At 32.2% G+C, this 27,131-nt stretch overlaps 1 protein-coding gene across 5 annotated transcripts in view; it reads right to left on the bottom strand.

The window, feature by feature from the left end:
- Positions 1-1,822: 1,822 nt before the first annotated feature.
- The window catches only part of EPHA7 (EPH receptor A7), a 177,962-nt gene continuing 152,653 nt past the window's right edge, over positions 1,823-27,131 (bottom strand). Inside the window, exons 10-17 of one of the 5 annotated variants that reach the window (XM_076003108.1) lie at positions 22,665-22,778; positions 21,464-21,649; positions 20,817-20,878; positions 19,203-19,412; positions 18,163-18,312; positions 10,076-10,269; positions 8,785-8,940; positions 1,823-6,980 (exon numbers count right to left, since the gene is read on the bottom strand). In XM_076003108.1, the coding sequence (XP_075859223.1) occupies positions 6,866-6,980; positions 8,785-8,940; positions 10,076-10,269; positions 18,163-18,312; positions 19,203-19,412; positions 20,817-20,878; positions 21,464-21,649; positions 22,665-22,778 (1,187 nt within the window). In that variant the 3' untranslated portion in view covers positions 1,823-6,865. Of the gene's footprint in view, positions 6,981-8,784; positions 8,941-10,075; positions 10,270-18,162; positions 18,313-19,202; positions 19,413-20,816; positions 20,879-21,463; positions 21,650-22,664; positions 22,791-22,816; positions 24,108-27,131 lie in introns of those variants that run through there. The other 4 variants (XM_012750912.2, XM_012750910.3, XM_012750911.3 and 1 more) reach the window with 4 other exon arrangements.

Genomic DNA, 27,131 nt, shown 5'->3' with positions numbered 1-27,131 from the left:
TGAGAGGGAATGTGAAGGTGGAGTGCAAAGTGTGGAAGCACAGAAGTACAGACAGTCCCTGACTTATAATAATTTCACTTAGAATTTGTCCACTTTACAACACTGTGAAAGTGATATTTATTCAGTAGAAACCAAAATTCCAGAGTAGTTGCAAGGCTCTCCATCACTTACAATGGGGTTAAGTCCTGATAAACCCATCATAAAGTTGAAAAATCAAGTCTTGGACCATGTGGCGTGTTGCCAGCATTAAATGTACTTTCCACTTAGAATATTTTCAACATACTATGGGCTTATGGGGATATAACCCCATCATGTCACGGAACACTATATATTTTTATTGATCTGATTCAGAAATAAAGAATACTGAATTCATATTTCACACATCATTGCCAGACTTTGGGTCCTTAAACTTAACTTTCACCACATCCTTTTTCTGGTCAAAATTGCCAATAGTTTTTCAGTGGCCTCTCCCATTAAACTCAGTTCCACCTATCTGACTTTCAAGATTTCTTGTAATTCATCGCTGCCTTTTATATATAATTTTTGATACAATATTATTTGCTCCTCTTCAAAATATGAAGGATGGTATTATTTGGTGTTTTACTGGTTTTGTTTGTGAGTAGATCAGAGGAGGTTTAATTGTATCGTATTCTGCTGGCTCCACACTGAATGTAACATACAAGGTACTCCTTTATTATCAGAGGAGCCAATGAAGTAGCAGCAGTAACTCATACATTAACTCAGCGGTACCCAACCTTTTGGCACCAGGGACCGTTTTCATGGAAGATAATTTTTTCACAGATTGGAGGGGTGGGGAGGTGGTTTGGGGATGACTCAAGTGCATTACACTTATAGTGCACTTTATTTCCTTTATTATTACATTGTAATATATAATAAAGTAACTATACTTCAGGGGACCCCTGCGATTAACTCATGCTCATTTCTCAGGTAAAACTAAGCATGACTGTTTGTAGTGTCAGCTTCCTGTAGTTTCAGTTAAGTTGGGTTCTGGTGAATACGTGCTCAATGTGCAACTGGTGAGGATATGAGTGAAAACACAGAATTACAATAAGGTCTGCTTAACAGATCTCCAGCCTAGCAGATCCCTGAAATCAGTTCTGCAAATGTCAGGGCTGAAGAAATCCGGGAGTTTCTTTCAACTGGAAAGAATACATTTAGCCTCATATTCTGTCTGGTTTTAATGTAAACAGTACAGATCTGTAGCAAATTGACAGAGGAATATCAGGATAAACTTAGAACTTTCTGTTGTAATTTGCTCTGGAGTCTATGTTGTCAGTGTAATACGTATCTGCAAATTCATGTTACATTTTAAAGGTGTTCTTAAGTTATTTGCCTCATTTCTATGAATTGTGAAATATTTTTAAAATCATACAATTTATATTAACATTAGTTCTGCATAAGTAGTTTAATTTTCTCTATTTGTTTTCTAGAGTTTGTTGTTTAGTCATTCATTTTATTTAGTTTTGGTTACATGAAATGATGAGACTTGAACAGTATGTTTGTCTTTTGCTAAACTAGAACCAACATTATTTAAAACAGATTTGCTCATTGTTTTCCTCTGAGCATCTTCAAGTAAGATTGATGATTAACCACACATTGAAAAAGATACTGTGCATTTTCAGTTATATATAAAATCTACAAATATACCTAATTACAGGTCATGTATTTCAAAGGAGAGACAAAAATAATTTTTAGCAGTAGATATCTGGGACATTTCATTATTTCATTTGAAATAATGAAATACAAGGAGATTTATTTGCTATTCTTGGAGGTTTAAATAGACAACACCTCAGTTACTACTATTGCCCAATTATCAAATTTAGGAATTCCTACTAACTGTTACATACCTACAAAACACTAGACTAGCACATCACTACTTACAAAACTTTATTCAATAGGTCCAATTAAATTGGATCAATTAATTACATTTGTTTTAACCTCAAGGTCAATCACAAGAGGTCTTTCATTGTTTAATTACAGATTTAATCACATTCAATCACTGAACTTGGAAAAAAGCACCCCTCACCGCACTTAACTCTAATGAGGCTCACAGAAGCATTCCCAATGAAATATTTTATCCTCTTGCCCACCTTTTTCAAGGTATGTTGAGATGCATTAGACAGAGAGTAAGAACAGCTGATGGTGTGTGTGTGTGTGTGTATGTGTGTTTGGAGTTGGGGGGTTCGGGAGGGACATCAACACAAAACTAAGAAGATGCTCTTCCCTTCAGAACAGCTTGAAAATTTGCCAGTCACTATGCACTGTCTTTTATCACTTTACTAACTGTAGCTATGGGTTTTGCATTTAGGAATTTGATCATTTGTCTGACTTGTGTTTTCCTTTCAGCAGGTTTCTTCACAATTGATATTGAGTTTTCCTTGTAGCTAACAATATGAAACAAAGTGTAAAGGTAGGAGATAAGTGGATCAACAAAAATTGTTACTGATGTTTAACATAAACCTTAAAATATAATTTTTAGTGATGGAACATGTGTATCTTTCATAATGGCTTTTGATAGGATAGTATATTTTTGTACCACTTATAAATCTAGTACTCTAAGAGATAATTTGATAATTTCAGGGATCTCCTTTAGTGTTTCGGCTATGTAATTATCACTGTGTGAACTTAACATGAGTGTTGTCTCATGCCTTGCATCTTTGACCAACATGTTATTTGTTACCCTGTATATCAGGGATGGGCAGGGCCAGGCCAAGATTTCAAGATTATCTTTGAATTTCAGTTCAGCCTAGCGTGAGCCTCAGCACTTCAAGTATGATAGCTAGTGATAAGCACCTTATCTGGCATTTGACTATTATTCTCATTTTCTTGAAACATGTTTGGATATTTGTTAAGAGTTTTTAGAGCTTAAGATAGTGATATTTTAGAAATACAGAGTATTTAGTTTTCTTCATTTCAGGTGCAATTTAGAATAATCATTTAGTCAGTATCAATATTAAGCAACTCAATCAGACAACTGGATTTCACACTTTGCCCATTTGTTTTGGATTCTATGTTTGCATTGTCCAGGAGCCTAAATGCAAAAAGTCTCCATGTAGACCTATTATATCAAATGTCTAAAATATGTCAGGGTCCAATGACAAAATACCTCCTTTTTTCATGCAAATATTCTTGTTAGTACCAGGTAGTAGTAGTTTCAGAAAGTAACAAAAATGTTTTAATTAAAATGTTTGACAGTGTGGCTCTTTGAAGGCATAGTCCTGTTATTCTGCAATAACTAGACTGGAATTAAGTCAGTGTGCCAGAGGACAAGGGGAAGCAAGGGATATTACTTTTTCTTCATATTCTGATTGGTCCACTGAACTATTTTAATAAAACTTTATCTCTTCTCATAATATTATGTAAGAAAATAAAAAATGTGTTAGGGACATAAAGGAATCCGCCAATGATTGGAGACAGGATTTTCTTTACATTGTCTAATAGACTTGTTTATTATTTTAAGCTGGTAAAAAGAGACTTATGATTCGTGTTGAAGAAAGAGTTATTTGTGCTTGATACATTGAAGACACTGTTCAAAAGCAGTTTGTCCTTATAAAAGGATGACCCCTGTAGTAATTCTTAGGCAAGGAGGGACAAATTCAACCAACAAAAAGCACATCTCACCCCGAGTTCCCCATGATTTCTCCACATATAGCAAAAAAATACACATCAGTAATTTATTTGAACATGCACATCAGTGAGTAGCATAGTTCTAGGCTACTCAGGAAACAAAAGGGAGAATATCAGCATTACCTAAATAAAAAAGAGAGGTGAATTACACCATTTTAATTGTCTTAAAAACACGGATAAGAAGAGCAATAAAATATAGTCCTAAACAGTACTAGCTAATGTAGATTACATAAGTATACAATATGATTCAACTAATAGTGCTCTGACAAGCATAAACCACCAGTTCTAGTAAACAAGGCCCAGATCAATTGCTGAGAAAATGTTAGATTCAGATGTAATAAAGTTACTTTTATTTCAGTACTGAATGCAAAACACAGGTCAAGTGTGAAGACAGTGTTCTAAAAAAGGTGGCTCTATTAAAGCAAGGAGGCCATTTCCTTTTGCATTTCTATAATTTTGGAATTCTGTTTTTGCCGTTCACCTTCTCTACTTTTCCTCCCCTGAGCACTAATTTATCAAAAAATGATTTCAAGGTGCAAGTTGTACATTCTTATCATTATACCATCTCATCTCTTTCTGGAAGAGAGTATTACAATCAGCATTACAATGTTAATTCTTTTGTCTCTTAATATTTGTTTCACATACATGTATTTCAAAATCATAATGTTGTTTGTGAAAAGGAACCTACAAACGAGAATGATGTAATCATACACTTCCTATTGTGCTGTGTGTCTTTCCCATCCATTCTCCCCTTTCCCTGTAAAGAGCTGTAAAAAATTTAAGGCAGATGAGGTATATTGCTGAAGGAAAAAGTTATTTTTGAAAAAAACTCAAAAAAACTTTTATTCTGCCCTTCTACTCAAGAAAGACTACTCAACTATAAATCTAGTGCTAGAAAAAAGCAGGAAAGACACCGTTTGCGTATACCATACTATGTCTTCTATTTCTAGAATGGCTTTTTGTTAATTTAATTTTAATAGAAAAAATAAGCACCTTAAGCTATGAACAAGAAAAGAATTTCATTATTAGTGAGTCTAGAATCCAAACGGAATTAAGAACACTCACTCAAACTCTTTCACTCATTCTCACAAAGGCCAATACTACTGATTAGAATTGTAAAGTGCTGTACTTAGTATAAACACTTGTATACACTGCAGACACTGAAAAATAACCCTCAAGCACATTGTGTTATAGTTCCAAAAATATATTTACAGTCTATTACAAAGATTACAAATGGAAGTGTCTAGGTGACTGTATTATGCTAATTAAAAGTACTTTTACAGATTATTTTTCCCCAGGGACAAAAAACATTTTAGTGAAATTAAAATGATTTTTCTAGTCAATCAAAAAATAAATTAAAATATCAAATAACACTGTACAGTGATTTAAAAGAAAAAGAAAAGGGTGGGGAGGGGTTTGGGAAGCAATCCATTTGAGTTTTTCTATAGCCATCTTTGGTCCTAAATGTGGGAAAACACATTATGTAGCACTGAAAATACCTGTTCTTTTGTGATGCTCTGCAAGTAAAATAGAAAAATATAGTGCATTTTCAATGTATTCAGAGCCCACTACAGAGAAATGTGTGTACAAAACAAGACAGTATAAATAAAATTTACAAGTTTTACAAAGGAACATTTACAGATTTTGTTCTGTTATTTGTTTGTTTGTTTGTGGATGCCCACATTATCAAACAAGACCAATTATGACCGATCCCTGGGATCTTTCTCTATTAAAATCATTATAAACAGCCCAATTCTCTTTGGAAGTACAACAGTTCAATTCTGGGGTAGTTCATGATTTTCATAACTTTTGAAAGCATTACTCACAATATGTATACATTCCTGCAATATCTATAAAGACACATTTAATTATTGCTTATGAAATTCTAACACAGTAATCAAATAATATGGTTTAATAAATAAAGCTTAAAAAAGAAAAAGCCAGATCCTTCACCTCTTCTTTCTAGGGTAAAGAGTGCTTTCATTTAACAAGCTTCTTGCATCAGTGTTCACAAATAAAAGACTTTTTGTTTTGTTTTGTTTTTAACTGCAATGGTGATATTCTGTGCAGCAAATTTATTTTTTAATGGTGAAAATTGTGAACTGCCCCTTTGATCATGCTTCAGAGTTCTAATAGAAAACTTAATTTCTTTCCTTTCATGTTTGGACTGCATTCAACAGAAGAGGTTATAAAATATATGTCAACTATTTCTCCTAAATTTCCTAATGTCACAAGACTGAAAAAATCTCAGATGTGCTCAGATTAAGTTTTAGGTAACACTGGATAGTTCTTGCTTTCAGAGACTTGTCTTCACCAACATTCTTTAGATGAAGTGCCTCAACTATTTTGTTACATAGTCATAAACCTAAAATTTGAGTATTTTTTTTTAATTCTGTCTAGTAAAATCACTCTATAAACAATCTGTTAAAAGTGCCTTATAGTATTTATGGATCATTATTGCTTGTTTCATTGAAAAGATAGTGTGTTGTCTGATCTTTACAAAAAAATTTCTTTTTAAAAAATATCAGAGCTCTTGGCAACTTGCATTTTCTTGACTACCTGCCAATTAGCAAACAATATCAAAACCGCACTGATTAAACAGAATAAAATGGCACAAAAAGGATACCAATGTTCTGACAGAGATATATCTTCTTCAATCATGCTAAGTTTTTTTTTAAATTTGAGATTCTTTCAAAGGTACCCAGTGTAGTAATGTGTTATAGATTTAACACTAAAAAGGTCCAAAGCTATAAACAACTTTCTAAATAAAGTCCTTATGAAGAATAAACACAAATGATTTTAAAAAGGAATAGTCTGAAATCACATATTTAAGGAAAATATTTCATTGATTTTAACAATAAGATCATGATTTTATTTGACAAATATATTCTTTCTTAAATTCTTTATGTACATTTTAAAAAGTCTATAAGATAAAAAGGAGGTTAGAGAGCTCAAGGTGTTTGGATGTTTTTCAGGTAGTACTTTGTTTATTGTCACTGCTGTTTTTCCTGGCCACCAGTGGTGGATCCTAAATTCCCTTTTTATATATTCTGGTGGCACTTAGGAATTCAAGTCTATAGGTGCTTCTAAAATCTTCTATTCACTGTAGGAAGGACCCAGGACATCAACTGTCTTCTAGCAGCATTCTATGCATATACCGAAGGCCAGTACTGTTCTCTCGCAGTCCATGATCTCCCTTAAAAGGGAGAAATGCTTATCACACTTGAATGCCAGTTCCATGTAAATGTAGCATTTGTGCTCTCATAGTCTGAATGCTGCTCATGATTTTCTTTTGATGGCCAACCAGTGTGATCCCTAAACTCATCACATCCCTGAAAAAGACAAATGCATTTTTTATTAGGTACCTCACAAAGAATTATATGGTTCTAAACTGTCATCAACTGTTTAATTACATAATCTGTTTATATTTTAGGCAGCCAGATCTTATCGTAGTGTTCTTGGGTATCATGATCATATTCCTGCAGTGGATCAGATGGGTAACTTGCATCAACATTCTCCTTTGTAAAAACCTAATTGCTCAAGCTCTCAATTTGCCTTGATAGTTATTTTTAAAAAGATTTGAAATTTATATAAGAAATTATTAAGGTCTTAAAAGTATTATTAACTTAAAGAAAGGTTAGGAAAAGTTATTTGAAGTTAGTTCTTGACGCTAATTTGGGTTTAGAAGTTTTTAATTGGAAAAATAGGATATAGTATGAATGGAAACACTTGTTGGGATCTAGAGGAAAGACTGGGAATCACCAATGATCCTGCAAAATGTTATACTTAGTTTAATTATCATGTGGTAATTCTGAGCATATTATTGGTTGTATACTTACTCCAGTTCAGTTCAATCATTTCACTACAGGTTAGGAAGAAAGTAATATTTTTGGAGTAATACTTATGTTTAATAGCTTAAATTTGAAATAAGTTAATTGTATCTGTTTATATACTTCGCCTCTCTTAATAGCCTGAAAGGTTGAGTTTATGTATTTACAAGCAGCTAAAATATTGCAAGAATCTAGTACTATAGTATTTCATAGCAGTGACTTTGAGAAACATGGTTTTTAAGGGTAAAGATCGTTTTGTGATCTAAGTATAAATATGACAACTTCACCCATGTGGTGACTAGAAGAAAACTGAACAAGATAGCATGTACATGATTAAATTTATCTACATGTCATTTTCTGACATATACCAGGAAAGATTATTTGTTTGCTGGTGTCCATCCTATCTGAAAAATGTAGAAGCCTTTTCATGACAGCACATAAACAGTATCCTACAAGAAGAACCATAATTATTGTCTCCCATTTTCAAACCCATTGACTGAGATGAACTGCATTACCCAGGAAAGTTGGATATTAAATATTAAAAGATTATACAAGGCCACATAATCGGTGGTGAAATCAGAAAAGAAAATTAAATTCTTTTAATTTTGAGTTCATAGCAATTTTAAATATTATTTCATCAGGTCATTTTTTAGGTTAAAAAAAATGAAATCAATCAATCATATATCTTCTAAAAAGTAAGTTAAACTCTTAGCTATAGTTAATTGAATGTTTTGATCTCTTCAGAAAGCAGTCATATTGGATATCCTAATGCATTTTGGTATTGAGAATGAAATTTTGAGATTTTTTAAAGTCTAACACAAACATGGTGGAACAAATCCTTCTTTGAAATGAAGAAAGTTTCCCCAGTGAATAGGAACCTAAATAATACAGTGGTTAAGGAAAGAGGAAGCCTCACACTGGGTGGTGTTTAGAACACTGGCTATGGACACATATTAGCTGTCACTTACTAGCTGAGTTAGCTTAAGAAAAATACTTAAATGAATCTATTTGAACATTCAAATATTTAAATGAAACTAAATATTTAAATAAATTTTAGCTTTACTGTCTATAAAATGGGTATAAAATTATTGACTTATTAAAATTGTTATTGTGAGGGTTAAAAAGATAATGTGTTTAAAGGTATATTTAGTATAATGCCTGGCACATAGTAAGCACGTATTAAAGAAATGCTTTTCTTCATGATTCAGGGGTTCATATCCCTTTAATATAAAGAAGATAACATAATGTATAAAGCATGGATTGTACCTCGTTCATTCTTAAATATAATTTTAAAGTTTAAGCTTACTCAATAGTCATCCTGGCCACTGATTCAAGGGAGTTGTAGCCAGCTGCTGTGAAGTTATCTTTATATCTTTCCATCTTAATAGCTTGTAGCCATTCTCCAACTGAACAAAAGGTAGTGAAGTCAGGAGTGTTTTGATCCAGAAGAGGGCTTATTGGCCTATATAAAAATGAAACATAAAAGCAAATATTCCCATGAACTACCAAAGAAAGAATGTCCTGGCCCATCCAAAAATAAAGGAATGCAGAATGAAATTAGATATTTTAATTTACATATATGATAAAAAAGTAAATAGATATACTAATAAAAACCTAAAGCATACATGTGGCCCAATATCTACAAACTCTTAAATTTACATTTTATTTAGATGTGATGACCACCAGCTTGCATCTTCCATATGTTTTTAAAGTATAGCCAACAGCATTTGGAATCAGTAAATATTTGTTCATTTGCTTTTCCAAAAGTCCCTAGGAGTAAAGGGAGCACATTTGGCTGTGCTCTCTTTTGTTCAGGCCATGAGGGTGCTATAGAGACATTAGGCATCTGCTGTACTGATGGCACTCTTGTGAATGCCTGGGGAGTTAGTAGGTGTATGTAAATACCTCACTTGCTATCAGTACAAACCAGAGCATCCAGCTTACCTGGCAGCTGAGGCTGAATAAATACTAATATACATTACAATGGTGTAAGCCAAGTGCAAAGAATGAATGGACTCTTTTTAAGAGGTATACCTCTGTAATCATGTATTGAATTTCTTTTGTAAACTTAAACTTTATAAAATCATTTTATTAAATAACTCAAAGCAAAACAATAAAATAGGTAATATGCACATAACGAATAACCAGGGCAACAGTAATAAAACAACATGTAATTATAATATCAGTCTGAAAATGTGAAATGCCATCTTATCACAAAAATCCAGTTTAGAAAGCTTTAAAAGAAAGATAGCTAGTGATATCTATAACTTTTAAGCAAGAATATAATAATTAATAGATTTTCTTTAAACACAAGTAAAATTAAACAGATGGCTCGATTAAGGTAAGCCATCTGAAAAGAATAAAATAAACTTGTATATACAAGTTTTATATATAAAATATATATTTATATATATATTTATATTTATATATTTTATATATAAAACTTGTGTATATAAAATAAACACGTATATACATGTTTAATATGAGTTTATATTTCAACACTGAAGTCAATTTGCCATTGGGATGGTTGAGGAGATAAATCATTTACGTGAATATATGAATTTCTTCCATATTCCATTTCCTTAGGGATTTCTTACCTACTACAAGTTCCCAGAGGTGTTTTCAGACTATTTGGGTTTCGAATCATTTTGTCTAGAATTCCAACTATCTGTTCAAACTTTGGCCTTTCAGCACGTTCCTTTTGCCAACAATCCAGCATTAGCTGGTGAAGACCAGCTGGGCAGTCCATGGGTGCTGGTAAGCGATAACCTTCTTCTATTGCTTTGATAACCTAATAGCCAAAAGGACATTACATATGTTACTGGCTGAACTTCAATTGTAATACAATGAATTGCCTGGTAGGGCAAATGATTTATCCAGGTAAGAATGAGGCACATTGCTTTACAAAAGGCTGACTTCCTTTTTCCCAAAACTTCCATGAGTATTAAGCATGCTATTAAGGGGTGCATGAAGTGCAGGGTATGATGACATTTCCTAGTTAATTCAGCAATACAGAGCAGCAATTAAGTTCACCCAGGGTATAAGAGATGGAAACATTTTTAATGTCATCCCAGAGGTTTTCAAAACAGAACATGTTATGGAACTATTTCACTTGTATAGAGTTGTGAGTGTACATATCTGCCCACAAATTGAAAAAATTCTGCAAGTTGTAAAAGGAAATTTTGAGTGATCCAAAATGAGACAAAAAAGATTCACTTTTTGCTAAGTTCAGATGACACTTTTAAACAGGATATCATAATATGTGAATGTACTATGACAGAAAATATTACCAGGTACATTATTAAATAATATGAAGTCTGGTGTTAGTGCTATAAGACACGGTGGTATGCTGGAGCCAGTTTGTACTGGTTCAAGAGAGATGATGGCATCCCTTCCCTAATCAGCCTGGGGAAGGGCAGGTGTCAGAAGAGTTACAACAGAAATTGGGAAATCCAGGCTCTCCCACTCAGAGTGCTGGCTTTCACACTTTTATCAGCACACCACTGCCTATTTATATCTAATAACAGCCTCAGATACTGCTTATATAAAGCTTTGAATGCTAATGAAAAATAGGTCTCCATAAATATCTGTACATGTAAATCAGAAAGTCTAAAAGTTACTTATCATTCAAACCTGGGTTTTTTATTTATATGTAAAGCAAAAATAGGTCTTAAAAATCAGAAATTGTTACAAATCTAGGTAGCACAGGGAAGATAACAGGAAGGCAAACCACACAAATAAGAAGAGATTGGAAGACATTAAAATATTATTCAAGGAGGAATAACAAATCCTTTGACACTGACTAATATAATAGCAATAGAAATGTAAGGCAAAATGTCTCTTTGAATAAAAAAGAGGTATCTTTGAGTTTTTAAAGAAAATACAGCTAAAAGTAGGCAGACAAAAAAGTTGGCTTTTAAAAAAGTTAATGACCGTAATATTTTTAGGGAAACATATTCTTAAGATGCATGTTGACATTCAAGAACAACATATTAAAATGTAAAAGGTCATAGGGTATAATGAATAAAGTAACTGGCATCAATAATTTTTGGAAGAAATTCTTTTATATAAGAGAAAAAAGTAAAAGTCCACTTTTTTCTTGAAGAAAAATCTATATATAAAAATTAAGTTTAAGAGGTAAACAGATGAACTAATTCAGAGTAATTTTTGAAAAGTAAGAAAATCTTAGCCCAAATTCTTCCCTGTTCACTAAGTTATATTTCCATCAGTTTATTGAACATCTTCACATGAACTTTCCATAAGTACCTCACTTTGCATATATTTAAAACTGAATTTATCACTTCCCCAACAATCTTTTACTATTTCAATTAATGGCACTTCCAATCTCAGTCAGAAAGCTGAGAACTGCCCTAGATTCTTTCTTTCTCTCATATATACAATTAGTCACCACTTTCTGGAGGGTTCTACTACTTCCTAAATATAGGATATGATCAAATACTATAAAAAATATTTTTCCATACTTACTTCTGTATATCTATTAATATATATCTCCCTGAAGTGAGAGTGATAGAGTCATTATCCCATAAGTCAGTCTTTACAATTTGTCAGGGGTGTTTCCTTATGTACTTTATTTTGAACAACAATTATAGAGAAAGCACCTTAGCCTTAAGTGACCACAATTAGTGTTGCTACTGAATGCAGTAGAGGTCATATGACAGAATTTTAAAAATTTCCCTGTTTAGGACCTCATGATTACAAAAGTTGGGTATCACTGTAAGCATTCCTCTGAAATATCCCTTTAAAAAGCTATACAACACACAAGCAAACCTACCCATGTGGTAATTCTGCAAATATCTCAGGTATAGCTACAGGAGAAATTATATATTTTTAAAAAAACTGTTATAAATGCAAAGAATTTCATGTGGCTTTGTACAACATTCCAGTAATAGCACTGTACTTGGATTCAAAAGTGCCAAACAAATTAGGTAAAGCAAAAATAATTTACTTATGGCAAGTTTAGTTAAATGTTTTGAACAGTGGTTCAAGTTGTAAATAAATAAACAAATAATTTCTATTAATAAAACATTATATGTTCAAAATCATCACACGGTAAACAATTGGAGAGTATTTTTTTCATTAGAAAATGAGTGGTTTTCCTTGTATTTGAAGGTGCTTATAAACATATGCAGTTCTTTTTGATTTGACAGGACTTCATGAATGCTCAGAACATTAATTCAGTCCTCATTATTTCCCATCACCTCCTAACCTATTTCCCTGTTTATAGTTTATCTTCAGGTGTACTGAAAGATAGAGTGATCTTTCTTTTTTCTTTTCCTCCAAAGAGTCTTTTAAAATATAAATCTAAATCTTATCATGGCCTTCCTGACATAACATTTTTCAATAGCACTCCCAGCTTTCACAATAACATTTACAATTGATTCTTTATCTTTGAACACAATATATTCTTAAGTCTTTGTGCCAATGAACAACAGTACCATTAAATGACTTTTACAGGATTGAAAGTTAATGAGCTTCTGTAGTTGTACTGTTGCATCACAGAAATTTGATGATTCCTATTTTTATAGCAGAGAAACAACATTGATCTCAATACAAAATGAAATATCAGGCTATGTTCAAAGATATAGTGGTTTGCAAATTTTTAAAGAAATAGCAACAAAGTATAAAATTTAAAATAATGCATGTTCTGGAGAATGGAATGGAATTTGAGAATGGAATAAGAATGGAATTTGAGACCCTAATACTTCCATTAATATCCACACCCCTATTGACAGGAACTCTAAAAATACTGTCTAGGAACTCTTTGGCCTTTATAGAGCAGTTTGGCATAATCCAAGGTGTGCTTTTTGAGGATAAGCCAGCCAACAGGAGATGATTTGGGAACAAATGAAACCTTAAGATTCTGTAGTTTTTATTTGGTTAGCCTGGGAGAAAAACACTTATCTGTTAAAGACACAATTAATAATCACAGCAAATATTTATCAAATACATACTATATGATTGACATGGTTTTAAACTTGAATTATCCCATTTGATCTCTATAAAATCCTTATCACATGAGTATTGTTATTATATTGATTCTAGAAATAAAGAATCTAAGACACAGATAATAAAGGAAAGGGCCAATTAATATCATGTTGCTGTCAGTAGAGGAGACAAAATTTGACTTGGACTATCTAACCAGAGCCCATGCTGTTAAGAACTGCATTATATTTTCAATTAGGAAAATATATTTTCCGGAAATAGTTACATATATTCTTAGAAACAATAATGCACAGAGGTAAGATCGGGGAACCTCCACTTCTTAAAGCACTATGTAATTATTCACTAAGTTCATTTAAAATATCTCTTTATAAAATTAGTAGAAGCCCAGATCTGCCCTTAGTATTCTAATAGATATCAAAGAAAAACATTCATAAGCAACTCTATATCTAGAAAGTTCCCAGAAGATTAGGAAATGATTAGGCTAAATGAAATTTTTCAAAAGATCTTGATGGGACACACGAAAAGATGATTTCTTTGGGATATGCCGTCAAGTAAAACATAGCAATAAAAACAAAAGTTACTTGCTGAAAAGTAGTTCCATATTATTACCGGATGGCCATTGTAATTAAGAGAAAAAGGAACATAGAAAGACCCCATTATAATGGGCCTGTAATAACTCAAAATGGGATATAACATGATCAGCTTCTGTCCTCTGCTCAATGCTCATTTTCATTTCATTAGCCTCACAATAATATGACCACATTTTATGCAATTAAAAGTGTTGGATTCCACTTACAGGATTATGACAAAGTTTTACACACACACAAAAAAATCATTGCACTTTTGTTTCTATCTTAATATGAAAAAATACAAAGCCATAAATCAGCAGTGACTTTTAAAAGGAAAAATTGAGGGCTAACAATTTAGCTGAGAATAAATCTAATTACAAGTGTGCTATATTTTCAGAGCTCCTAAATAACTTTTAATAGATGACTTTAAGGAATTATCTTTATGTCCCATATCTTTATGGAAGCTTAAATATTTTATCATCCTTATGACTACCTACTAGTAAAATTAACAATTTATTGGCCTTGCTTAAATTAAGAAAAAAGAAAATATTTTGTTGAGTACTAGTAACAGAAAAAATGAAATCTACATAGTAAAGAATTTCAAACTTTCATAATTTGAAAGTAAAAATAGTATCTGGACTAGTAAATATATAAGTTCAATTAAAAAACAACTACTGTGAAAGCCAAGAGAGTACTTTAAATTTCCAAACTATTTATTATGTTTGACTACATTTACATACACAAAGATTTTCTGTGAAAGGCCATTAATGGAAAGGGCTAAAAAATATCTGCAGATTTTTCAGAAGAATGAAAGTTTTGTTAATTTATTTGGAAAGCTTAACCTCTTGATTTTAATAGCAAATAACCAAATCCAATTGCTTCCTTTGCAGTTAAAATTCAAGAAAGTTATAGGCACATGAAAATACAAATGAGTGCTCATGCAGGGGTTAATCAAGTGATAACTTATTTGGGTGCAGGTCTGGTCATGCGCATGCATATTATCTTTTCCCAAGGTTTCTTTTTCACTGCCTTGTCTGGAGTGAAACTAAAGCCTCCTGACAACTAGCTCACTCATTGACTTCCACACCATTCCTTTTTTATTTCTTCAGATTATAAAAACCTCATTTTATTCATTATTCAGCCTGGAATTCTGTGGACTTGCTTAGAAACGTACCCATTAATTTATATCTTGTTTTCATGGCGTCTTATGAAAAATCTTTTTAAAATCTGAGGCATCTGAAATGTGAGGGCTTTCTAAAGTCCTTGACAAATTCCTAGCAGCTAAATTTAAACAATGTAAAGTGAATTGGTTCATTCAACAAATCCATCTAGACTAATTTTTTAAAAAGTGGATACACCTGAAAGTCTGATGAAGGTAAAATACAATATATTTGCAAATACAAAGGGGTTCCCACATGGATCAGGGGGTTCACAGCTCCCTTAAGTCTCTCCATGAACTCCTACTAGAGACTCCAAGTAAAAAAGCAATTATCTAGAAAATTTATCCCAGAATGGAATTCATTATCTTCAATTATTCAATTTTTTTCCATTGACAATCTAACATAATTGGTCAAATAGCACTTGAACAACATAATTATAAAATAGTGAATAAGGCACAATAAGAAAAATGTTAATATCAATTTCACTATACAGACTGAGCTATGTACTACTATATACTACTCTTACTACTATATAAATCAGTGTCCAAATTTATTAGTTAATTCAGACCTTCAAAATAAAAAAAATAGATGTAGCTAAATATTTAATTAATAGGTCAGAACTAAACCTCACTGCAGAAATAATTTCATCTGATCAATAAAAATATTTATTAATCCTTGTTATAGAAATTCTATATTTATGACTTTCATTTTCAAGAAGAACAAAGAAACAATACTTAGGAAATTTTAAAAATTAAAATTGGAGAATTTTTTTTCCTCTTAACCATTTCCATTATTTACTTTGGGAAGTGAAGTGAACTTTGAATTTAAGTCATCGCCGTCAGTCCCTTTATGTTTGAATCTAGTACAGAAGGAAGGTGTCAAAAGAAATGAAACTCCATGGAGTGTCTAGGGAATGTAAATATTTCTCTTTCTCTGCCCCAAGGATTTGTTTGCCCACATTTTGACAGTCCATGAAATCTTTGACACTGAGCCCTGTCAAATATTAACAACTTTGCCTCTGCCAAACGGATTCATCATTTAGACTTTTGTATTTGAAAAACAAAAACAAAAAAGCAAATGAAAAAGTTTCATTTCCTCATCCAATTCAAAAATCAAAAGATTTAGCTGATTTAAAACTTGCCCCTGTTCAGGCTGTGAACTTTTCAATTAATGCAGAAAATTGTAGGTAGATGTATCAAAAAATAACTTTATCAATAAAATATGAAGTCTTACTTCAGTTATCTAAAAATAATGACTTAGAAGTTTTAAGACACATAGGAACCTAATAAAAATAATTGCAAATTAATAATAAAGATACTGATTTAATATAATAATTTGCGTGTCTTTTTGAAAAAATAACTCCATTGTAACCATAGTCAGTTTCTATTGCTGTCCCTGTTATAATACCTCAAGAGTTAACTCCTCCATACCAGTTTGCTGGTCACATCTTTTTTTTCTAAATGATAATGTAGACTTTCATTAAGCATTACTTATTCTTTTTTTTTTTTTTTTTTTTTTTGAGACAGAGTCTCGCTTTCTTGCCTAGGCTAGAGTGAGTGCCGTGGCGTCAGCCTAGCTCACAGCAACCTCAAACTCCTGGGCTCAAGCAATCCTACTGCCTCAGCCTCCCGAGTCACTGGGACCACAGGCATGAGCCACCATGCCTGGCTAATTTTTTTATATATATATTAATTGGCCAATTAATTTCTTTCTATTTTTATAGTAGAGACAGGGTCTCGCTCAGGCTGGTTTTGAACTCCTGACCTTGAGCAATCCGCCCGCCTCGGCCTCCCAGAGTGCTAGGATTACAAGCGTGAGCCACCGCGCCTGGCCAGCATTACTTATTCTTTTACTCCACTCTCTAAGAACTTGTGTATCATTTCTAAACTCCTTCAAAAAAGCCTTTCATCACCCCAACCTAATCTTCATTTCTAATTACCACAAGTGTACTGCATTTCTGTTACATGAAAGTGAGTCAAATTTTTGGTCTCCATACAGCTGGCTAAACCTTTGCTTCTGGACTTTCTAGTATACTCTTTTGGAGAATGTTTTCATCATCTATGAATGAAGGTATTCTCCAGATTTCTAGTATAATCCAGGGTAACTTTCTAGGATGTCATACTTGCTCTACATTTATCTAAATGTCACTCGTATTTTCAATAGGTTGAACTATATGAATCTGTCAATATTTGAAAGTTCTTGACCTAAAAATGGTAATTTTATATAATTCAACCTAATAAAACAAGTATTCACTTGCATCTATGCTACATTGTTTTATAAATGGTCTGTTGGTGTGAGATGTATACCCCCCAAATGGACTGGCATCAGCTTCTTTTGTCAAAGGAAAACAGTATGTTTTATGTTTTAGTACGCCCTCCTGGCAACAGAATATACACATTTAGTCAAAGCCGCCCCTCCACCCCCGTTTTTAGGAATTTCCAAGGATATGCCCACTGAGATTACATTCTAAAATATCACTATGAAACATTTACAGATATTGATCATAAAAATCCAGACTGTCCCATGAAATTAAAATTTAATTAAATCAAGCAACAATAGATAATTTAAGCAGATTTTCTGAGAAACCTTAAAAGAAAAAGAAAGGTAAGCTTCAAAGACAAAACAAAACACAACCTTCCTCTCCCTCCTCTCCACAATGATTATTTTACTCATATGACTCTCCCACTACAGCTGTATAAGGACAGCATCCTTAACTTTACGGAAGGGGAACAATCCTCTGTAGGCTTCTATCATGTACACAGAATTTAAATAAAAATGAAAAAAGTAATTCTTCAAAATGAAACAAAAATAATAAAATTAATAGAACCACTAATTTACAGTAATGTTGTGGTCATTTGTGTTAATAATTGTGGAAAACCATACTTTTTATAATTCTATAAAAATTTGTTCTTAAGGAGCCATTAGCTATGTGTTGCAATAATAATGCATATTTGTGTATTAAATTATTATTTTAAACAATGTAACACCTACATCTTGATTGGACATGTCCCAATAAGGTCTTTCTCCATAAGACATAACTTCCCACATGACTATTCCATAGCTCCATACATCACTGGCTGATGTGAATTTCCGGTATTGGATGGCTTCAGGTGCTGTCCATCTTACTGGAATTTTTCCACCCTGTTAGAAAAAGAAATTGACATTTTTAGATATGTATAACAACTTACAAATCATTTAAGGCAATACCATAAATCAACAGTTAAATATTTGTATTTTTATTTTGCAATTCAGCAGCATCAGGACTATCCATCTTGCTCTCTAAATGTATTTAAAGTTACTAATCTGTTTTTTAGAATCCCATTACAAGTTTTCTCATTTCAAGTTTACAAGGCAACTCAATTTAATGGGCCTTGTGTGGTCTTAGGGCAAGAGTCTATTGAAAAGACAATGACAAATTAGGCTAAATTACTAGTAAAATGGAATGAAATATGAGGTATTTAAATAAATCCTCACATATTTTCCTTTGTTCTAGTTTCATAAAAGGTATAGGAATTAGCATAGATAATATTCTTTTAAATCTCTGTTTAAAATGTGGTCATATTTTTCTGCTACAAATAAGAGTTTTAGTAACTAGATGTCACTGTATGTAACTTTATACTATTTACTATGAACATCTCAACATAAGGTAAGCGTGGTATCATTCTTATCATTACTTTCCTTCTTAGATTATGTATAGATTTTGAAAACAACAAATATCCTTCCCCCCCCAAAACAAAACAATAATATCCTTCCCCCAAAAAAGCAATCACTTAGGGGTGGGGAACCTGTGGCCTTAAGGCCACATATGGCCTTAAGTGAAGCCTTTTGACTGAATCCAGATTTTACAAAACAAATCGTTGTATTAAAAGGGGTGCAGCAGAGAAAGAAGAAACTTCTCTTGCCTACTTTGGTGCTTAAAAGAAAACAATCCTGAAATCAGAAGGCTGCAGGTTCCCCACCCATCAGCTCTGTTTTCTTGGTAGGAAAATCTTAGGAATATGAATTAAGTGCAGTAAAAGACTTTTTCTTACCGTAGTTGTATAGACAGCTTCTGGATCATCCTCTATAACCCGGGACAGGCCGAAATCTGACACTTTACAAACAAGATTGCTGTTGACAAGAATATTGCGAGCAGCAAGGTCCCTGTGAACATATCCCATATCGGCCAAATATCTCATTCCAGCAGCAATTCCTCTCAGCATACCTACTAACTGGATCACTGTAAATTGTCCATCATGTTTCTGCAGAAAGACAAAATAAAATTTCAGTTAGCTGTACCAGAAAAGGGATGAATCACCATGAAAAATTTCAGTATATTAGCAATTAACTATTGTATATTAGGAACTGTTAATTAATTTTCTATATAATATAGATACTTTTGAAAAAACATAACATGCTGACTTAACTGGTCAGCCAAACAAAATAAGATATAATTTTAGTAATCATTTAATTATTTATAATAATTAATTACTTTAATATTAATTAAAAATTGTTTGAAATTATTCAAGTCCAAAAGTATAGAGGCTGACTTTTAATTCAAAGTTTGGTAATGGAATATCCAAAAATATTACCCCTGACCAGGTAAGTGTTTTTCCCACATGCCAAAAATTTTATATAAATAATATAAAAATACATAAAGGAATTAATGTGCATATAATAAGATTTTTTTTTCTCTAAATGCTAACAAAAGGGAAAGGGGAAAATATTTAAGTCAAAATGAGAAACTAAATAGAGAAACTAAGAAGCAGAAAATGATTATAGTGGCTGATTTTGTTTTTATTTCATTTTCTTTTTTTTTTTAAATTTTCTACTGGTAGGAACATTACTCGTAACACAGATTCTCTAAGACATTTTTAACCCACGGATCTCTCCAGTCGAATATAAATATGCTGCATGAAGGATGCTGATTTGAGTTGATGAATTTCCTAGGTGATGCTTATGTCATAATGATGCAGAAATAAAAATTTCTCTAAAGCCTCTGATTGCTTATAAATCTGGGTTGAATTTGTAATTCTGGATCACGTAAAACAACTTGGCATGTCCTCTGATTCTTTAGATTATTTCTCTTTGCCATTTGGAAAAATCTTAATGTGTGTTCATAGTCTTAGGTAAAATGTCTCTGAGAGTAAAACTATTTAGGTTTATACAGTTAGGGTTCATCGTTTATAAAAATCATATACTATTAATTTAAAAATAGTGATGATAATCATATATTTTATGCTTGATGTTCACATAACAATATAATAGAAATGGTTTTTTACACCACAGAGTTGGGATCATAGTGTCAATGCCAAATGGTTGTCTCCCTTTCTAGTCTTCCCTGTATTACTTCTATATTTCATTTATGATTGTATATGTTGTTTTACATTATGTACAAATTACAGGGCTTTGGGTATCTTCTATACTTCAGGTGATAATATTAATGGGAATCATTTTTTTAACATTGTGTCACATAAATGCTCAAAAGATTCTAGTTTAATCCAGTCTAGAATTCTGAGTATTGATCTGATCTTCAAAGATAATTTTCTCACCTTTTACAGTTTACAATGTACATTTTATATTGCAAAAAAATGCATAAAATTATATTGGGAACACACATAGTATATTTAAAATGAGAAAATAATTCTGATAATTCTAGTACTTACTCTAAGAAATGCATCTAGGGCTCCATTTTCCATGAATTCTATTACAATCATGACTGGTTTTCCTAAAATTTAAAAAAATATATATTGTTTCAGAAGCTGTAACCTAAACTTCAGGGTTATTTCCTCTATCATCCCCTATAAAATACATAATGCTCTTCTAAAAGAGTGAATGGGTGAGATAGAAGTCTTTGTAATGTTTCTAGTGCTGCTGCTAAGCTCTAAAAGTTTAAATATCTGCTTGGAACATGGTTATGACCCTTAAGATTAAACCATATAAATAAAAGTTAATGTTTTCTTCTGATTCCTGCTTTTTGAGTAAAACTCAGAGAAAACAACACTTTACATAAAACATGAAGACTAAACTGTATCACCATTATGGCTTTTGAAGCTAAATAAAAACTTTATCACTCATTCCATGTATCTATTAGATTTATTCTTAAATTCTAATCCTACATTCATTTTTTCCAGTTTTTTTCTTGAGGTGATAGCATAAAAGAGTAATTGTTTTAATTGGTTTTGTACCAAGAAAAAACATTCATTTAGACTATGCAGCATGGTCACAATTTGGTTGTTTTATTATGTATACAATAATAGTAATTTCTGACACTCAGCCTATTTGATAACTGAAAGATATAACCAATATCTACCTCTGGTAACAACCCCTTCCAAATGGACAACATTTGGGTGGTCAAACTGCCCCATGATGCTTGCTTCACATAAAAAATCTCTCCTTTGTTTTTCTGTGTAACCAACTTTCAGGGTTTTTATGGCTACGGCAACATCTCTTTTTCCTGGAAGTTTCAAACGACCACTGCAGACTTCTCCAAATTCTCCTGAATTAAAAGAACAAGTAGGTGTATTTTAGTGTCTGAAATATTTCCTTTATCAAAGTAAATGCATTAAATTCTTTAAAATAATTTTTAAAAAGTATTTTCATTAATACTTGGTACAGCTTTCTAAGTCATACTGAACACATTACCATAGATAGGTGATTCTATTTCCTAGATACAAAAGTTGTTTATGAAAATAATGGCATAAATGAAATTAAAACTTGAACATACAGTTAGCTCATTCATGAAAGTTAAGCTTTTCTTTATCTGTTAAACAGGCTACTATTTTTCAATTTGACTAACAAACACTGTTTCAGAGTCAACATTTAGATTTGACTTATGCTGTATAACCCATACCTCCTACTAAAGCATAAGGGCACATTAGCAAATTCTAACCATTGCTATTGCTTTTAAAGTTTGAGAAGCAAATATTTATTAAAGATTTAAAATTCTGAACTGCACATGCAGTATGTCTGCTAGATTTAAGAGAACTAGATTCAGAAATGTATAATTATGATGAAAATACATACACATAGAAAATAATATTGTCTTTAAATAATGCATACATGTTAATTTTCTATGTGGTTTTAAATAGTACAATGGCTAATATCTATGAACATCCCCAAAAGGATAAAGATGAAAGTTTTGCAAAAGATAGTAAATCATGTAAAAGGAAATGTACAGCACAGCAAAAGTCAGGAAAATTCAGATTTTTAAAAAGTAGTAAATCATTTTTTGAACAGGCCAGAGTTATTATGAAATAGCTTGTAGTAGAACAGTATCTTAAAAATCCAACAGAAGACAAAATATATACAGATTCGCTGTGCCATATGCTTTTTTTTTTTCTCACGTTTTTCCTTAAGAATTCATAAACAAGTACAGCCTCACTGCTTCCAACAGTTCAGGTAAATGCAAAAGTTCTATACTTGAGGGATAATTATTTGCCTGTCATTATGATGTATGACTTTCGATCTTGGCTAAATGGAACAGCTGAACAAGGAAGCTACAATAGCCTTACCTGCACCAATCACACGCTCAATTTTAATACAGGAGGCATCTAGCTCCTTGGCGAATTGATGGACAGCTCTATTTGGGTCCTCATAGGTTTCAGGGTCAATGTAGGTTTTGGTGCCTGGAAATTTAACTGTAATGATGTAAGAAAGCATGACTGTGATGAAGCAAAGCACTTATTGTGCAGTCAGCCCAGGAATTTCATTATGCAGAGTGCTCCTTGGAACAGTGAACTTGCTTCCACATCACCTGATTCACAGCAGTTTTAACAGACTACTTCAGTCTGCTGACGTATAGGTATTATCTGCAAGCTTCTATAGGTAACGTAGGATCCATAACATAGGTTACTAACTGAATTGCTTTTCCAGTAAATCAACAAAAGACATCCACCAAAATTTCTGACAAGCCTATCAGACTGGAGGTTTAATTAAATTCACTGCTATCATGGCATAGTTCAAGCCATATGGAGGTTTGTAATGGACTTGGAAACACATTTGTAAATCTATCAGTCAGTCAATCAATCAAATTAATACACTGGGAAAAGAAGACATTTCATTTACAGGTAGCCTACTACACTGACAGCAATATTAAAAACATTTAGACATCTTACTTATTCTTTTGATTTATTTTTTTAAAGACCAACCACTGTTGACATATACATAAAATTAATACAAGATGTGAGGGACTGCTATCACAGAATCAAAGAGAAATCTTCTAAAGACATAGTTTCTTCTTCACCTTGAAGGGCAATAGAAGCCAGATGTACAAAGTACAGAGAAAAGTTAGAAAATTTTACAATATTCCTGGGATTTGTTAACCAAGTATGACAGCGATTTGAAAGAGGAATGGTTTATAAGAACTTTCAATTATAAGGCTCTGGAAGATCTTAACTGCTATAAGGAGGTAGCCAAAATGCCTCACAAAAGGTAGTTAAAATGCAAACAACATAGAATCATCTTAAAAGTTTAAAATCTTAAAATGCACCCCAGAAGCATGCAGGTAACAAATAATGCTATGTCAATTTTAAATCAAATTCAATTACAATAATATATTCCAAATCTAATCATTTGGTTAAAGACAAAGGTAAGATAGATAGGCATATATTTGGTTATATTAATGCAATGAAAAAAATTACACTATATCCTCAAAAAAATCTTTATTGTTTTAACAAAGCCACTGAACAATCTTTTCATCAAATCTTACTATTTGCAGAACAATATATTTCCTTATATATTACACTGCAGCCTAACTGTGCTTATGTCATCACATTAAATTAAAATTATATTTAAAAAATAAACACATAACAAAAAGAAGCAGAATGTATAAAGGAAAATGGGATTTAAAAATCTTGATTTATTCTGCTGTAGTTGATTGTTTATCCAAAATTGATTGTCTTAAACAATTATTGTTGCAGTTTATAAAACTGACAGATGCTCATTTGTTACTAAAGCTGAACATGAAAAAAAAAAACAACACGAAGAAAAGAGAGAGGGGATAGAAGGAGAAAAGAGAGAAGAAGGAGTACAGGGAAGAGGGGGGGAAGAGAAAAAGAGAGAAGGGAAGAAAACAATAGGTTAACCTCCTAGATTGGCAGGCAGATGGAGAATGAGCCATCTTCTCCCTTTTAATTCTCCCTTTCTTTCTTTCTTTTATTTTTTTTTCTTTTTTGTTTGTTTGTTTTGATAAGGGAGCTAGATTGGAGGTAACCTTCTGCATCTCAAACGGTCTCTGATGGTTCTTTATTCAAGCTGTCATAAAACATTTTGACAGGCCAGAGCTATTTTGGCATAAAAACATGAAATACTGCCCAGCTTGTATTTGAAGATATTGTTAGAAGAAATGGTAGGAGGAAACAAAATGTAAATTGGAATTGCTTCACTAAACTCCTCCATTGTGTTTATGTCTTTAACTGTAGCACTTGGGGCCATGGAGAGTTGAGAGCACCTGATACAAATGACTGGACATTCTATTAAATTCAGTGCTCTAAAAGCTAGTTAAATGGTTGCTTTCAAGTTTTTGTAAAAATTCAATCTGGTGTCTTAGCACCTAGGAAAATTGTCCGTGTACTAAAGGAATAAAAGGATGCCAACTTGTAAATCGCTGGTGACCATAGTGTTATACTGTATGTATTTTAGATAGTCATAAAATCAAATAAAATGCCTGGTTCCCATCAAATGACAAGAAAAGATATCCTTGGAAAAAAAGTGATTTGAAAACATTAAGCATTTACCAGGATAGCATATGTTAAGTGCACTTTAGTCTTTCATTACTCATTTAAAAATGGATGTTTTAAAATAAGGAAAATATTGGCATAGTTTCTGAATATTCTGATGTGTTGTTTATCCCAATTTAACAGCATGAGCTTTTTGTGTTATAATATTTTATTTACATTTCCTATGAAAGTCAAACATCTTAAAACCACCATTGATATTTTGCTCTAGAGATGGAAACTGCTTAAACACAGCAAACTTATCTTGTCTATATTAGCAAGTAAGACATGCAGCTATATTTTTTTCTGATTAGAAATTGGATGTGAATGAAATGTGAAAGAAGTGAATGACACCAAAATATTAAAACTGCATGATGACAAGCATAGGCTATACAACAAGTTTTAGATAAGCCATGTTTCAATTTACCTTCTGTGTTAAACTGCAACTTAGAAGCAAATAAACTATTGTATGTGATAATTTGGGGATGTCTCAGATATACTCAATAAATGAAAGAAAAGTGACATACTGATTATGTTTATATTAAATGACTGTGCCTTTAAAATTATTCACATATGGGTAGGAACAGGGATCCTAAGAACTATATAGCCTTATGGTATTCTTCTATATACATTTTACACTAGAAATACAAATTTAAGCATTTAAGTTTCAATCCTCTCCTTCCTGTCTGAAGTGTTAAAAATATTCTCTCATGTAATGAAAGAGAAAAAAAATGTAACTTCCACGTTTTCTGTATATCCTGTTGCTATAAACTATTTGTGGTGCCGTCTTCACTGAGGGTGGTCTCAGGAGAATCAATGCCAGATTAGCAAAAGCAAGCTCTGACATTGGGAGCATATCAAATAACTCCAAGTGGGATGAAGAATCACACATATTCAGTCATAATCAGGGGTGGATTCAAGTTTTGTGTGGCTTGAACCTTATACAATTTGGGATACCTTCTTAGAGGGAAAGGATATATGATTACATATACAAAATTGTTAGGGCCTTCTCATGGCCTTGAAATGGTCCATGAAAGTAAGGGGCTCTAAAGATTAAACTTCAGGACAAAGTCACCCCTGGTTATACCTTTAACTTTAATTTGTAGTAATCTGTAATAGCCCACATACCCTTCCTGCCTGCAGTGGTTGTTATTCCACAGAGTCTCATATTCGATTTGGATGTGTATCATGCAAAACCACTTTTCTTTTGAAAACTTAAAGTCAAAGTCACTGTTGGTTCAAAAATATAGACACACTGAAAAAATTTAGCATGACGGCATTTACTGTTTGTGTATTTAGACCACACATTTTCATTTGAGCTCTTTAAAAAAAAAAAACAAACAACATTCCTGATTGATGGTTAGATATTCTAATGACTTTAGGGACAAGATAGTATCTTTTTAGATACTAACATAAGAATCTATCAAATAACACAATAGAAATATAATTCTGTCATAGGAAATTTATCTATGCATGAGAAAATTTAGTAAAGATTATAGCTAATATGAAAAAAATAATAAAATTGGTTTTTAATATTTTCAAGGATTAAAAATAGGAATAATGGGTTTGGGTAAGAACATTATTAATTATCCAAACTGAACTCACTTGATTGTTAGGTTTCTGTTTTGCCTGCATAAAGTAATAGCATTTACTGACACAGGTCTCATTTTCACTTGCCATCCACATTGCAATGAGAATAATATTAATGTAGATGGGTATCTATTTTCGTTGGGTTCCTAAACTCTCTTCTAAACATGACTTCTAAAACGAACTTTTAAGAATCAACTAACTCAAAACCACAGGAAAACATCAGAGGATTGTATCCTATTACCATACTATTTATGTCCTGTGAAATATCTTTGGTGGTGGATACTTTATAGAAGCCATAGAGAAAGATGCTCCTTAACTTTGCAACTCATGGTAGCATCACTAATTGGAAAAAAAGTACCGATCCTTATAATTTGAAACAACATTCCTATGCTACATCATGGGGACATGTAACATTTAATGGATTATTATTAGTATGGTAAGAAACATTTGGGTTAAGTTTGTAAAAGGAAAAATTGTGATGTACAAGCAGCTGAATACTCTTGCAGTTTTATTACATTTCTGAATATATGTTATTTTTTCAAATTCATATCACATGATTGTCATTCTAAATATCTTGTTCAAGTGCTTTAAAGCAACATTTTGAGCTCATTATATAATTCCAAGCATGCTGCATGAGGAATTTGTTAATGCCAATACTACAACCAGATTTCTGTA

Source organism: Microcebus murinus, chromosome 5 (assembly GCF_040939455.1).
Source record: "Microcebus murinus isolate Inina chromosome 5, M.murinus_Inina_mat1.0, whole genome shotgun sequence".
Classification (NCBI taxonomy): Eukaryota; Metazoa; Chordata; class Mammalia; order Primates; family Cheirogaleidae; genus Microcebus; species Microcebus murinus.
The sequence above is the reverse complement of the archived record's forward strand: the minus strand, read 5'-3'. Positions and strand labels throughout refer to the sequence as shown.